We start from the raw sequence: 14780 nt of genomic DNA on the forward strand, positions 1-14780 counted from the left end.
GATGACTTGCAACATAGACGCAATATTAACTAGAAAAGAAAATACAAACCACTAAGCCACATTAAGAAGGCAGATAACACCATATGAGGAAAAAATTTGGGCAAGGAATTAGAAGAGTATCATTGTACAGTTGATGCTATAATTTCACATGTGTTATTTTATACACTATTCATAATAACTCAATTGTAGGTGCAGCCCAACTGTAAAGGCAGCAGGGCTCAGACCCACTGACATCAAGCAGAAAAGGTGGGGCTTGAACTGACCCAGGACAATTTCTACTTTAACATCTTGAAGTCTCTTCTAGGCTTTACTTCCAGAGAGTTTTATAGATTTGTAAGCTTGGACTGTTCGTGTAATCTCTGGGCCTGAGTTCAATCTCATAACTTCTGTACCTTTCATGTATAAAAGGCCAACATTCTTTAAGTCTTTGAATATTTTTTATTCTCTGAGGGTTTTTCTTAAACGCATACCTTGTCTAAACAAAACAAAAAAACCCCAAATGTTCCCATTTTAGGTTTTTCTCACAACAGAGGTGCTACTTGCAGCTTTTTACTTTCTAAAAAAAAGTAAATAAATAAAGATGTGCATTTAGATACAAACTTAGAAATGTGCGTACAAATGAATAGAGTCTATTCCAAAACATTTCAGCAGGGGAGTCAAACATCCTTTTCCCCTGGCTCTCTGTTTTCACCACACTATCTTGCTCTCTTTGGGTACATGATTCACTTCTTTCAGCCCAATTTCTCTCTTTCTAACCTGTACCTTTTTTTTTTTTTTCAAACCACAAAAACGCTATTCTTTTGTACTGAAGTATTCTGAGGTGTTTCAGAGGCTGGGGGAATCAACCCCCAAGTTGGCTTCAGGTTGGCTACTTTTTACTTCCATCACTTCATATCAAGAAGCTCCCCAAATCCAGAACCTCAGCCAACTGCCTTCATTGGCCTATTAGGAATGGTTGTCTTTTGAACAAGAACAGTGAAAGACTGAGGGCAGCTGGTAATGCACTTACAGAGGAAGACAGCAATAATCACCCTACCCAGGCTTAAGTGCTCAGGCAGTAAAATATGAACATCACCAGTCTCCTTGATCCACTACACATCACTAATCATAGATTACAAGAAAGGCTTACCCCATCTAGCACCTGCAGCTCTCTGGACAACCTTTCTGCAAAGGCCTCGGCATTCGAAATTGCATACTCACAGCCTTCCATCATTATCTCAATATCCTGCTCTTCTCTTGCATTTAACTCTTGGTATTCATCCACTGCTTCTTCATCGCCTCCTGTCACACTCTGATTTTCTCCACTTGGAACAGATTCTTAAAGAGGGTAAAATTTAAAAATAAAGTAGTAAAAAAAAGTAGGATGGACAATAGCACTGTACTTATAGGTAAGGTCAGTTATAAGCACAGGTCACATTTAGTGGCTGAAAAATAGGAAAAAATGATTCAAAATATATGAAAAAAAAACCCCTTATTATTATGAAGAACCGCGTGTGTTAACATAATATCTATTATAACAAAAGCATGCAGTCTAATTCACTGACTTGTATTAAAATAGGCTTTAGTCACAGTTTCCCAAAACATAATCAAACTATAAAACAAATACAAACCCAGAAACAAAGCACGTGTGCAAGACTAACCTTTTCCCCCTACCTGAAGTGACTGTTGATCTAACAAAACAATGATTATGAGTTCAGGACACATGAAAAACAATTTGCTTCCCTTTTTTCCCAGGTAACATTTTCTTCTGTTATCTTTGTTCTTTTTGTCTTTGTTTTGTTTTTTTTCTCCAAATAACTTTCAATTGAAATTTTTAAAATGCATCTACAATTCACAATTTATTTTGGGCACTGAAAATATTAACTGAATTTTCCATTTCTTTCTTTAAAAATTTTTCACATGTGTTAATAAAATTTCTAAAGATCAGCTAATAGAAACTTTCTCAGTAACTGTATACTGTAGTAAGAAGAGCAACAACTACATGCTGCATGAAATTACAAAAATTTAAACTGTCTTCCTGCTTCAAAACAAAAGACCACGAGGTCAAATCTGAGATGCTTTCTGGGTAAATGTCTCAGTTCAGTTTTTTGAGAGAATACACTCAGCATGTGGGATTTATATAAATCTTGAGGTTAAGAGAGGTAAAATGAAAAAAATAATTTTTACCCCTAAATAAACCTCAAAACAAAGTCACTGATTTTCATCAACTCATGTGACACGTTAAAATCACAAACACTGGATGTTCGAAATATTCATTATTTTGTATGAAAATGAATATTTGCATTCAGCGTGACATGACATGTTAATCTGTCCTAGAACAAAAAACACCTAATTCAAAGTAACAATTGGTTTACTCTTAAGAATGGTAATTAGGCAGATTTAGATAATGTCCCAGAAAAAAAAGGAGGGGGATAAAACTTTTGGTACAGGCAATTACAGATTACAGTATATAAATATAAGTTCCTTACAGTGGCATCGCCGAGCTCCTAGTCCTTTGAAAGAGTCACTGTGGAAATGTTAAACTGTCATGTGTGACAGCTTCTTAGCCGCTAGGGGGCAGGGAATGCCTAAACCATTCTGTACAGCTCCTTGCACAAGTAAATATTTAAAAATAAACAAATATTTTAAATGATCAAAATTGCTTCAGAAGTATTTTCTCTTCCATAAAACAGCCCTTTGGAAGTCAATAATGAATACTATCATCGATTTTTATTACCATATGGATTTTGTAGTAATATACTTTTCCCTGCACACAATTTCATAAAATATGCAACCAACAGTACATAACAACGTCAAGTAATAAAAATCTATGGAATAGAATAAGAAGAAAAGGTGTTACGCACCTTCTGTAACTTTAGGCAGTTCTGGAGAGTAAAAAGGTATGAAAAAAGCAGAGGAAAGTAAGCAAAGAATATTAGCTGGCTAGAAACGTACACAGGTTTAAATTTTAAAAATACTACCCATATTTCATTTGAACTTCATGCTACATTAAAGCTTAAAAGACAATGTCAAATACAACTACAAACTGGAAATATCCACAAGAAGCTAAATTTCCAGTGTTCATCTTTCTTATTCATTTTCTGACAGTGACTAAAAATACATTTATCTTTCTATTTTCTCTTAGTCTTTTAAGAAACAGTACTGCCGAGTCCTTGGAGGAGAAAACTGGGAAACAGATCACTTCCTGGGGATTGTTTATAGGCCAGTTGTGACTCATGCGTTTAGTCTAGTTATTTTCACTCAAGGCCCAAACCTTTACCCGGACACTCCCTCACAACGGATTAGTCATAAAACATTGTTAGAAAGGACAAGATGGAAGCAGTTTAAAAAACCACACACGATTATCAGTTCAAGCTGGCTTTTAAGGATTCAAGTCAATGATTTAAAAAAAAATCTGGCTGCAAGAATGAAAAAGAAAAGGCCAAACAAAAACTTCACTCTACTTCAGCTGCTAATAAAGTCCTGTTTTAAGAAACTTATTCTACTAAGAAGCCCCAATTATTAGCACGAACATTCAACTGTCACCAATAAAAACTACTAAAGCTGCTACTGCTAACATTTCCAATGAACAGTCTTATTTACTTGAATGATTACTTAGCTCTTAAAAGGAGATGTTGATAATTTCTCATTTGTTTTCTAACATAACCCAAAGCTTAGAGACTTTTTTTTAAAAATGGGAGTTAGTGGCCATGATTTTAAAGTCCAGTAAAACATTAAACAAGTTTATGGACATTAATAAAGCCACTATATGAACTCCATTGAACCAAAGCAACAGTTACTGATTTATACAAAGTGATTTTCAAAATGAGATCCTTAAGGATCTCATTATTCTTAAAATTGATCTCAATTAGGTAATATTTATAAAAATAAAAATGTCTACACCTTTGTTTAAGGCCCTGAAAAATTAAATGTCGTCTTTTTTTAAAGCTAGTCACCTCATTCTCAAAAAACAGCAATACTCTTCTCATTGATTTTGGTAATGTTCCTTAACGAGGTAAATACAGGTAGGTATGTACTTGCCCATATTGTTGACTGAATGAAATATATTGGTTTAAAATACATCTTAGGCAATAAGTAACAATTGGAAACACATCATATCCGAAAACAGAACAGAAAGCTTATGAATCATTCACTGATCAGAATGTTCAACCCTGAAATGGTTAAAAAAAAAAAAAAAAGAAAGCTACTCAGAACAAATTAAGCCGCTATTCAAGGCATGGAAAATTACCATAAATTTCTTAAAGGTCATTCCCTCAACACACTCAACCACCAAGACACTGGAGGCTAATGTTGGCGAGATGGCAACCCTGAGGTCTCCGACACAAGGCCAGCCCCACTGCAGGGAGAAGCACGTGGCCTGAGAGATGTGACTTGCCTCTGCCAGTTCCAAGCATCAAGCCTGAAACCAGTAACGGCCTCACTAATTAATAAGTGATGGACAAGAATACTACATTTAAGGAGAGAAAGATAGATGACCAAACAGCAAAGGAATTAAGTAAAACAAAATGGAGAAAGGACAGAGGCAAATGACTAAGTCAAGGAATAGTTTGAAGCATCTGAAATTGCCATTTTTATAGGTCAAAATGGTTGAATATTGGCAATTTCAGATGTTTCACTTGACAGAAGCTTCTATTTTTAAATGCTAATATACAACTTCGGACAAATCTAAGTTTTCTTTCTAATATATAATTTAGAACAAATCTACTTTTTTTTTTCTCAATAAAGAGGGGCAACAACTCTGTCCACCTGCTGTTACTTCAATTGCTTCCTTTGAGATAAAGAATACAACACAAATTGCATCTGCAAGGCATACAGAACCCATCTTCTCACAACGTGCATGTCTTTATAAAAGAAATTTTAAAAGAAAAAAAACTCATTGTATGTTTTCAACAATTAACAGTAGAGTTTTTGTCTTATAACACAAAACAATCCCTAGTAATATTCCTGAAGACATACTGATCTAAAATACCCTAATTAACCTCATGTCTTAGGACTTTATCCTGATAATAGAATAATTGTTAATATATAATTGAGTACTTACTATATATCTGGCATTGTTCTCATCATGTTCATATATTAATTCAATCCCTACAACAATCCTATGGAGTTGATACTATTATTATCTCTGTTTCTGACATACGAGAAACTGAAACATAGAGTAACCCAAGGTCACATAGCTATAGTAAGTGACAAAGCCAGTATTTGAACCCAGGCAGTCTGACTCCAGAGTTGTTTCTTAAACACTACACCTACACTCTACACAAAAATACAGCTACAAGGATATTCATCTCAGAGTTGTTTAAGATAAGCAAAGATTGGAAAATTTTTTTAAAGTGATTAGTTAAAAAATTATAGTATATCCAATACAATGGAATACTATGGTGCCATTAAAAATAATGATGGGGTAAGTGTTTAATAACATGGAAAACGTTCATGAAACATTATATGAAAACGCATGTTAGGTAGCAACATAAATTTCTTTATTTTAAAAAAAGCATTTCAGTATGCATAGAAATGCATAGTTATCTCTGAGGATTAAGTTTATAAGTGATTTTCATTTAATTTAATGAATCAGTTTTCTATAATGAACAAGCATCACTTCTGCAATAAGAAAAATTATCTTAAAATTCCTTTACAAAAAAGATAATTCAGAGTTTTAAATACTTTGAGTAATGCCAAATTATATATTCACTTATAGATATACCTGATTTTACATATACATTTTTATTTAACTTTACCTTCCAAAAGCTGTGAGCTAACATTGACAAAATCAATTTTCTTCCGGAGATATCGCTGATTCAGTTTCCAAATGCACGAAATAAATGCATTCTTTTCAGCAGTGCTGCTGGCAACCCATTTATATATTTTTTCAAAATGTAAATCAAATTCAGGATTTTCCTGAAATAAAAATATACAAAAGATACTGTTTTTGATCATAACCTCTTTTCATTATTGTAAAATATATATTTCAATAAAACAAAAAGAAGTTGAAGCTGTTGTTGGAAAAAAAAATCAGCATTACAAATCTACTAAAAGGGGGACTTCCCTGGTGGCACAGTGCTTAAGAATCCGCCTGCCAATGCAGGGGACACAGGTTCGAGCCCTGGTCCAGGAAGATCCCACATGCCGCAGAGCAACTAAGCCCGTGCACCACAACTACTGAGCCTGCGCTCTAGAGCCCACGAGCCACAACTACTGAGCCTCTGTGCCACAACTACTGAAGGCCGCATGCCTAGAGCCTGTGCTCCACAACAAGAGAAGCCACTGCAATGAGAAGCCCATGCACTGCAATGAAGAGTAGCCCCCGCTCGCTGCAACTAGAGAAAGCGCACGCACAGCAATGAAGACCCAACGCAGCAAAAAAAAAAAAAAAATCGACTAAAAGGTTTTTTCCCTCACTGAAACTAGTAATGTCAACACAAGCACAACTAAGTTATGTTTATATAATGTCATACCTAAATATCTACACAGAGATACTCTCCAATACCTATAAATAAATCAAAATTAAATTCTACTTGAAATGGATGAGATGGAGAATAGATTAGTGGTTGTCAGGAGTCAGGGATTGTTGGGGGGAGGAAAGAGGATGGGTGTGCTATAAAGAGGTAGCTGAGGGAGCTCTTTAAGGTGCTGTAATACTTCTGTACCTTGATTGTAGCAGTGGTTACATGGACCCGCACATAATAAAATGGCAAAGAACGGCACACACACACACACACACACAAACACACACACACACAAAATCGACTAAGTGACTTGCAGAGAATGGTTCGGAGAATTCAATTTATAGCACAAATTTTGTTTACCTCTCAAAAGAAGCTGGATTAAAAACAACATAGTGTTTTGGTAATTTCCTTTCTATGCCCCTTGGGTCTATGAGTGAAAGTATAGGATGTCTACTTAATGGCCTGTGTCTCAGCTTCCTAGTTTACAGGATGACAGTGGTTTCTGGTTTTGATGTGGACCTAATTTTTCTTTTTAAATTGTCTACGGGGTTTTAGAGTTATACTTTTTCTTTGATAATGTGCTATTATTCACAGCTGTGAATCTTCTCATTATAACATGTGAGAAAAAATACAATCTATACCCTAGTGTGATTTCCAAGAACAAATGAGGTGAAAAGCAGGGACTGCTCCTGTTTACAATTCTGAAAATACAGAACAAATAAAGGTGTCTCAAAAGTAAAAAATACTGGCCTTTTAAGGTCCTTTCAAATGAAAAAGAAGTTCAACTGGTGTGAGAGAGCTGCACTATGCTCTCTACATGTCTCTTAAGCCACATTACAGAAATATTTTCATGCCTTGATATTCTCCCTTGAATTTAGAACTACTTGACCACTGTATAAAATATGAAAACATATGGATGTATACTTTTCTTCACATCCAAGGAATTAAAAATAGGCTCAAATGTTTTTAATGTTCTATAGAAGGCTAATCATGTATTCAATTAATTTGAAGTGTTATTTAGGGGGAATAAAATGTAATAAAGACCATAAGTAGGCAAGGAAAGTGATATGACTTTCACTGTGAAGATGTGGGATAATTTAGGGATCAAGACTTACCTATGGTACAATCATATTACAGTAGCATGGATGTACTAATGAATTTATAGCTCAATAAGCAGAATTAAAGTGACAAAAGATTAAGAACTTTCATTTACAACGAAAAGGTAACTGCATTATAAATTGGGCAGCCACTATGGAAAACAGTATGGAGGTTCCTCAAAGAGCTAAAAATAGAGTTGCCATATGATACAGCAATCCCACTCCTGGGCATACACCTGGACAAAACTATAATCTGAAAAGATAAATGCACCCCAATGTTCACTGCAGCACTATTTACCACAGCCACGACAGAAAAACAACCTATATGTCCATCGACAGATGAATGGATAAAGATGATGTGGTACATATATACAATGAAATACTACTTAGCCATAAAAAAGAATGAAATAATGCCATTTGCAGCAACATGGATGCAACTAGAGAGTATCATACTAAGTGAAGTAAGTCAGACGGAGGACAAATACATATGATATCACTTATATGTGGAATCTAAAATGTGACACAAATGAACTTATCTGTGAAACAGAAACAGACTCACTGACATAGAGAACAGACTTGCGGTTGCCAAGGGGGAGGAAAGGTGGGGAAGGGATGTATTGCGAGTTTGGGATTAGCAGATCCAAACTATTATACATAGATTAGATAAACAAGGTCCTACTGTATAGCACAGGGAACTATATTCAATATTCTGTGATAAACCATAGTAGAAAAGAATATGAAAAAGAATGTTGGGCTTCCCTGGTGGCACAGTGGTTGGGAATCTGCCTGCCAATGCAGGGGACACAGGTTCGAGCCCTGGTCTGGGAAGATCTCACATGCCGCGGAGCAACTAGGCCCGTGAGCCACAATTGCTGAGCCTGCGCGTCTGGAGCCTGTGCTCCGCAACAAGAGAGGCCGTGATAGTGAGAGGCCCGCGCACCGCGATGAAGAGTGGCCCCCGCTCGCCACAACTAGAGAAAGCCCTCACACAGAAACGAAGACCCAACACAGCCAAAAATAAATAAATAAATAAAAATTAAAAAAAATAAGTAAATAAAAGGAACATTAAAAAAAAAGAATGTATATATATGTATAACTGAATCACTTTTCTGTACAGCAGAAATTAACACAACATTGTAAACCAACTATACTTCAATAAATTTTTTTTAAAAAAAGGTAAATGTGGACAAGGATGTCCACTCTCACCACTATTCAACATAGTTTTGGAAGTCCTAGCCACGGCAATCAGAGAAGAAAAAGAAATAAAAGGAATACAAATTGGAAAAGAAGTAAAACTGTCACTGTTTGCAGACGACATGACACTATACATAGAAAATCCTAAAGATGCTACCAGAAAACTACTAGAGCTAATCAATGAATTTGGTAAAGTTGCAGGATACAAAATTAATGCACAGAAATCTCTTGCATTCCTATACACTAACAACGAAAGATCGGAAAGAGAAAGTTAAGGAAACAATCCCATTCACCATTGCAATAAAAAGAATAAAATACCTAGGAATAAACCTACCTAGGGAGACAAAAGACCTGTATGCAGAAAACTATAAGACACTGATGAAAGAAATTAAAGATGATACCAACAGTTGGAGAGATATACCATGTTCTTGGATTGGAAGGATCAATATTGTGAAAATGACTATACTACTGAAAGCAAACTACAGATTCAATGCAATCCCTATCAAATTACCAATGGCATTTTTTAGAGAACAAGAACAAAAAATCTTAAAATTTGTATGGAGACACAAAAGACCCCGAAAAGGCAAAGTGGTCTTGAGGGAAAAACACGGAGCTGGAGGAATCAGACTCCCTGACTTCAGACTATACTACAAAGCTACAGTAATCAAGACAATATGGTACTGGCACAAAAACAGAAACATAGATCAATGGAACAGGATAGAAAGCCCAGAGATAAACCCACGCACCTATGGTCAACTAATCTATGACAAAGGAGGCAAGGATATACAATGGAGAAAAGACAGTCTCTTCAGTAAGTGGTGCCAGGAAAACTGGACAGCTACATGTAAAAGAATGAAATTAGAACACTCCCTAACACCGTACACAAAAATAAACTCAAAATGGATTAGAGACCTAAATGTAAGACTGGACACTGTAAGACTCTTAGAGGAAAACATAGGAAGAACACTCTTTGACATAAATCACAGCAAGATCTTTTTTGATCCACCTCCTAGAGTAATGGAAATAAAAACAAAAATAAACAAATGGGACTTAATGAAACTTCAAAGCTTTTGCACAGCAAAGGAAACCATAAACAAGACGAAAAGACAACCCTCAAAATGGGAGAAAATATTTGCAAATGAGTCAACGGACAAAGGATTAATCTCCAAAATATATAAACAGCTCATGCAGCTCAATATTAAAAAAACAAACAATCCAACCAAAAAATGGGCAGAAGACCTAAACAGACATTTCTCCAAAGAAGACATACAGACAGCCACAAAGCACATGAAAAGCTGCTCAGCATCACTAATTATTAGAGAAATGCAAATCAAAACTACAATGAGGTATCGCCTCACACCAGTCAGAATGGGGATCATCAGAATATCTACAAACAACAAATGCTGGAGAGGGTGTGGAGAAAAGGGAACCCTCTTGCACTGTTGGTGGGAATGTAAACTGATATAGCCACTATGGAGAACAGTATGGAGGTTCCTTAAAAAACTAAAAATAGAATTACCATATGATCCAGCAATCCCACTACTGGGCATATACCCAGAGAAAACCATAATTCAAAAAGACACATGAACCCCAATGTTCATTGCAGCACTATTTACAATAGCCAGGTCATGGAAGCAACCTAAATGGCCATCGACAGATGAATGGATAGGGAAGATGTGGTACATATATACAATGGAATATTACTCAGCCATAAAAAGGAACGAAACTGGGTCATTTGTAGAGACGTGGATGGATCTAGAGACTGTCCTACAGAGTGAAGTAAGTCAGAAAGAGAAAAACACATATAGTATATTAACGCATATATGTGGAACCTAGAAAAATGGTACAGATGAACCGGTTTGCAGGGCAGAAATTGAGACACAAATGTAGAGAACAAATGTATGGACACCAAGGGGGGAAAGCGGCGGAGGGGGGTGGTGGTGGTGGTGGTGGTGTGATGAATTGGGAGATTGGGATTGACATGTATACACTGATGTATATAAAATGGATGACTAATAAGAACCTGCTGTATAAAAAAATAAATAAAATAAAATTCAAAAATTCAAAAACAAAATTGCATTAGTATTTATAAAGAAATCTAAGAGTCTTGGCAACTCATATGAAGCTTGATGGGAAATGATCTCCTCCCTGGGAATATTTCACATAATGCCATAAAAGAGGCTGACTGCTCCAGCAGCAACACTCACACAAATCAATGTGTGATGCAGGGACTTCCCTGGTGGCGCAGTGGTTAAGAATCTGCCTGCCAATGCAGGGGACACGGGTTCGAGCCCTGGTCTGGGAAGATGCCACATGCCGCGGAGCAACTAAGCCCAGGAGCCACAACTACTGAGCCCATGTGCCACAACTACTGAAGCCTGCGTGCCTAGATCCCGTGCTTCGCAACAAGAGAAGCCACGACAATGAGAAGCCCGTGCACCACAACGAAGAGTAGCCCCCGCTCACCGCAACTAGAGAAAGCCCACATGCAGCAACGAAGACGCAACACAGCCATAAATAAATAAAATTTTAAAAAAATTATTAATGTGTGATGCAAAATGGCTAATGTTAAGCTATGTATAAAAATTTTATGTTTTATATCCATATGTAGCATACACACATCAAGGTGCCTGCATAAAATGAAAAAAAATCCATTAAGCAAGTCAGCAATGAGGTGTCAGCTGAGGAAAGCATTCAAATAAGCATTCAGCAATGTTAACGAATTACACAAGTCAATGGGGTTATGAAGTGTGGAACTATTGAAGAGAAAAAGGCTTTTTAATAAAGGTGAATTTCTAAAAAGCCTTTGAAGTATTTTGTCTTAAACAGAAAATCTCTACTCTTGATCCTTCTCGTAATAACAGAAATTATTAAATAATTGAAGTGTTTTTAACAATCTCATTTTCATGTTCTTTCCAAATACATATACACGCACCCACATTCAAAGCCCCTGCCAGACCCCGTTTTCCACATCCCACAATTTTCTAAAAACTGGGTGCTTTTTAGGAATAATGCAAAGGCCCAGTTTGCCTAAAATATTTAAAGAAAAGGCATTCTTTACATTTTGGAAGAAATCTCAACTCTACAGATATGCAGGACTCTCCTAAAGCTGTTTCTGCTTCATTAAAAAAATCTTCTTGCACCTGACCCAACTGCCTGTCATGCTGTCCAGCTTTTAGTTCCTCAGAGGTTTGTAACCAGGTCAGCATAAAACCAGACTTTTATTTTATCAGACTGCTCTACAAAGGTAGTTTTCACTTCTCTGTGCCTTTTTAATCACTGTATGAGACTTGTAGAGTTCAGTCAACGGGCACATGTAGTTACAGTACTGTAAGCCTTGCTATCAGCCCCATCCACAGTACAGTAGATGTGGTGCAAGGCATTCCCTAGAGCTCTGGAGGTGCCTCTGGGCTGCAGAGGAAGATGAGGGGCAGGGTTAGAGAGGCTGAAGAGGAAGAAGCACCTACTTTAACCTGAGGGGCTCTACTTTATTTCTCTTTTTTTTTAAAAAAAAGGGTATTGCTGTGAAAAGCCTTGAACTGTCAGGAATAAAGGTGGCCCTTTATCACAATTATCATATTATTCAACTTTCCTGGAGTTTGAGTGTGACTTAAGGTGTAAGGTATCTTATTCTTTAATATCTTATTTAATGTCTTATATCTTATTCTTCAAAGTCCTTAAAATAAGGGGTGAAACTCACTATCACTGCCATCACTTGAGCCACATTATTCAAACCATAGCTTCAGAGGGCCAGCTTGGCTGCCTCAGCTGGTGATTCTACATTATTTTTTTTTTTTTTAATTTATTTATTTATGGCTGTGTTAGGTCTTCATTTCTGTGCGAGAGCTTTCTCTAGTTGTGGCAAGCGGGGGCCATTCTTCATCGCGATGCGCGGGCCTCTCACTATCGCGGCCTCTCTTGTTGCGGAGCACAGGCTCCAGACGCGCAGGCTCAGTAATTGCGGCTCACGGGCCTAGTTGCTCCGCGGCATGTGGGATCTTCCCAGACCAGGGCTCGAACCCGTGTCCCCTGCATTGGCAGGCAGACTCTCAACCACTGTGCCACCAGGGAAGCCCCTACATTATTTTTAAGGACTACCTAAGGAAGATTCACTTTGGTTATATTTTCTGTGATTTCTGAACTAGGTTTTACCAAAACAATGATTTTTTAAAAAACTACTCACACAACACACCACTTTAAAATCCATACTAATTTATGGATTTTATACTAAGTATACCTAATCTAAATATAGAAATGTACAGTCAAGGTTATTTTGCTCTAGTTATGTAGCTTGTGAACAAACATAATTGTAGCTCAAAAAAAAAAAAAAGCACAAACAATGAAACCAGCTTACATACATACTTATATTAAGTAGCCTGCGAATGAGAAGTGAGAGAATGGAAGGTTGGATAATACACTTTAGACTAATTGCTGGTTAGGTGGTGAACTACTGGGTCACAAAACAAGTTTAGATCATCTTAGAAGACAACATACTATGTTATAAAATGAAAGACACTTTCTGAATTCATGTCAAAGAACTGACAAAAACATACTTTAATAGCGTCCTTGGCATCTACCACAGCAAGGTCTCGAAGGGCCCAAGCAATCTGCCTTTTGTAGAAATCTCCTTTATCAGATTTCTTGACTTTGACCACCTTCACCTGCACGGGGCGTTCCGTTGTCACTGTTGAATAAAACACAGTTTCATTAGAGACATTATTCATTTCCTCATTCTTCATTCATTCATGGCAAACACAGCTGTCAGGTGCCTGGACACAATACTAAAACAGGAATAGTATTTCATAACAAATGCTATGACTGAGGAATACACAGAATACTAATGGAAGAATCTAAATCAGACTAAGAAGGTCAGAGGCAGATTACTTGAGAAGTAAAACTCTTAAAACTCAAAAATAAGAAAAAAAATTCAGGTTAAAAAAATGGGCCAAAGACCTTGACAGACACCCGACCAAAGAAGATATATAGACCACAAATAAGCATATGAAAAGATGCTCCACAGCATATGCCATCAGGGAAACGTAAATTCAAATGACAAGGAGATACCACTACACACCTATTAGAATGGCCAAAATCCAGAGCACTGCCAACACCAAATGCTGGTGAGGATGCGAAGCAACAGGCACTGTCATTCACTGACGGTGGGAATTAAAAATGGTACAGTCACTTTGGAGGAGAGTTTGGCAGTTTCCTAACAAAACTAAACATACTCTTACCATATTATCCAGCAACTGCATTCCTTGGTATTTACACAAAGGAGCTGAAAACATATGTCCACACAAAAATCTGCACATGGATATTTATAGCTGCTTTATTTATAACTGCTAACTTGGAAGCAACCAAGATGTCCTTCAGTAGGTGAATGGATAAATAAACTGTGGTACATCCAGACAATGGAATGTTATGCAGCACTAAAAAGAAATGAGCTATAAGCCATGAAAACACATGGAGGAAAGTTAAATGCATATTACTAAGTGAAAGAAACCAATCTGGGAAGGTTACATACTATTTGATTCCAATTACTATATGACATTCTGGAAAAGGCAAAACTGTGGAGACAGTAAAAAAATCAGTGGTTGCCAGGGATTGGGGAAGAGATGACCAGGCAGAGCACGGAGGATTTTTAGGGCAGTTAAAATACTCTATATGACATTATCCATTTGTCCAAACCCAACACCAAGAGTGAAACCTACAGTAAACTATGGACTTTGGGTGATTATGATTTGTTAACGTAGGTTCATTCTTGGTAACAAATGTACCACTGTGGTGAGTAGTGTTAACAAAGTGAAAGGCTATGCATGTGTGGGGAAAGGGGCATAAGGGAAATCTCTGTACCTACCTCTCAATTTTCTTATAAACCTAAAGCTGCTCTAAAAAAAATAAAGTCTTAAAAATGTATTAATACTAACAAGAGTTATTATTTACGATAGTATTAAAAATCTAGGAATAAATAAATACCTAGGGGTAAATATAACACATGTACAAAGCCTTTAAAATGATAAAACTTGGGACTTCCCTGGTGGTC

The 14780-nt window shown here is 36.7% G+C and overlaps 1 protein-coding gene across 5 annotated transcripts in view; it reads right to left on the bottom strand.

Moving 5' to 3' along the window:
- Positions 1 to 14780, bottom strand: part of EXOC1 (exocyst complex component 1) — a 60835-nt gene that overhangs the window by 39271 nt on the left and 6784 nt on the right. For 3 of the 5 annotated variants that reach the window (XM_057546696.1, XM_057546697.1, XM_057546698.1), the window contains exons 3-5: positions 13291 to 13421; positions 5739 to 5898; positions 1130 to 1317 (exon numbers count right to left, since the gene is read on the bottom strand). In XM_057546696.1, coding sequence (XP_057402679.1) covers positions 1130 to 1317; positions 5739 to 5898; positions 13291 to 13421 — 479 coding nt within the window. Of the gene's footprint in view, positions 1 to 1129; positions 1318 to 2843; positions 2865 to 5738; positions 5899 to 13290; positions 13422 to 14780 lie in introns of all 5 variants that reach the window. The other 2 variants (XM_057546694.1, XM_057546695.1) reach the window with 1 other exon arrangement.

The sequence above is a fragment of the Balaenoptera acutorostrata genome, chromosome 5, assembly GCF_949987535.1.
Source record: "Balaenoptera acutorostrata chromosome 5, mBalAcu1.1, whole genome shotgun sequence".
In the NCBI taxonomy this organism is placed as follows: domain Eukaryota; kingdom Metazoa; phylum Chordata; class Mammalia; order Artiodactyla; family Balaenopteridae; genus Balaenoptera; species Balaenoptera acutorostrata.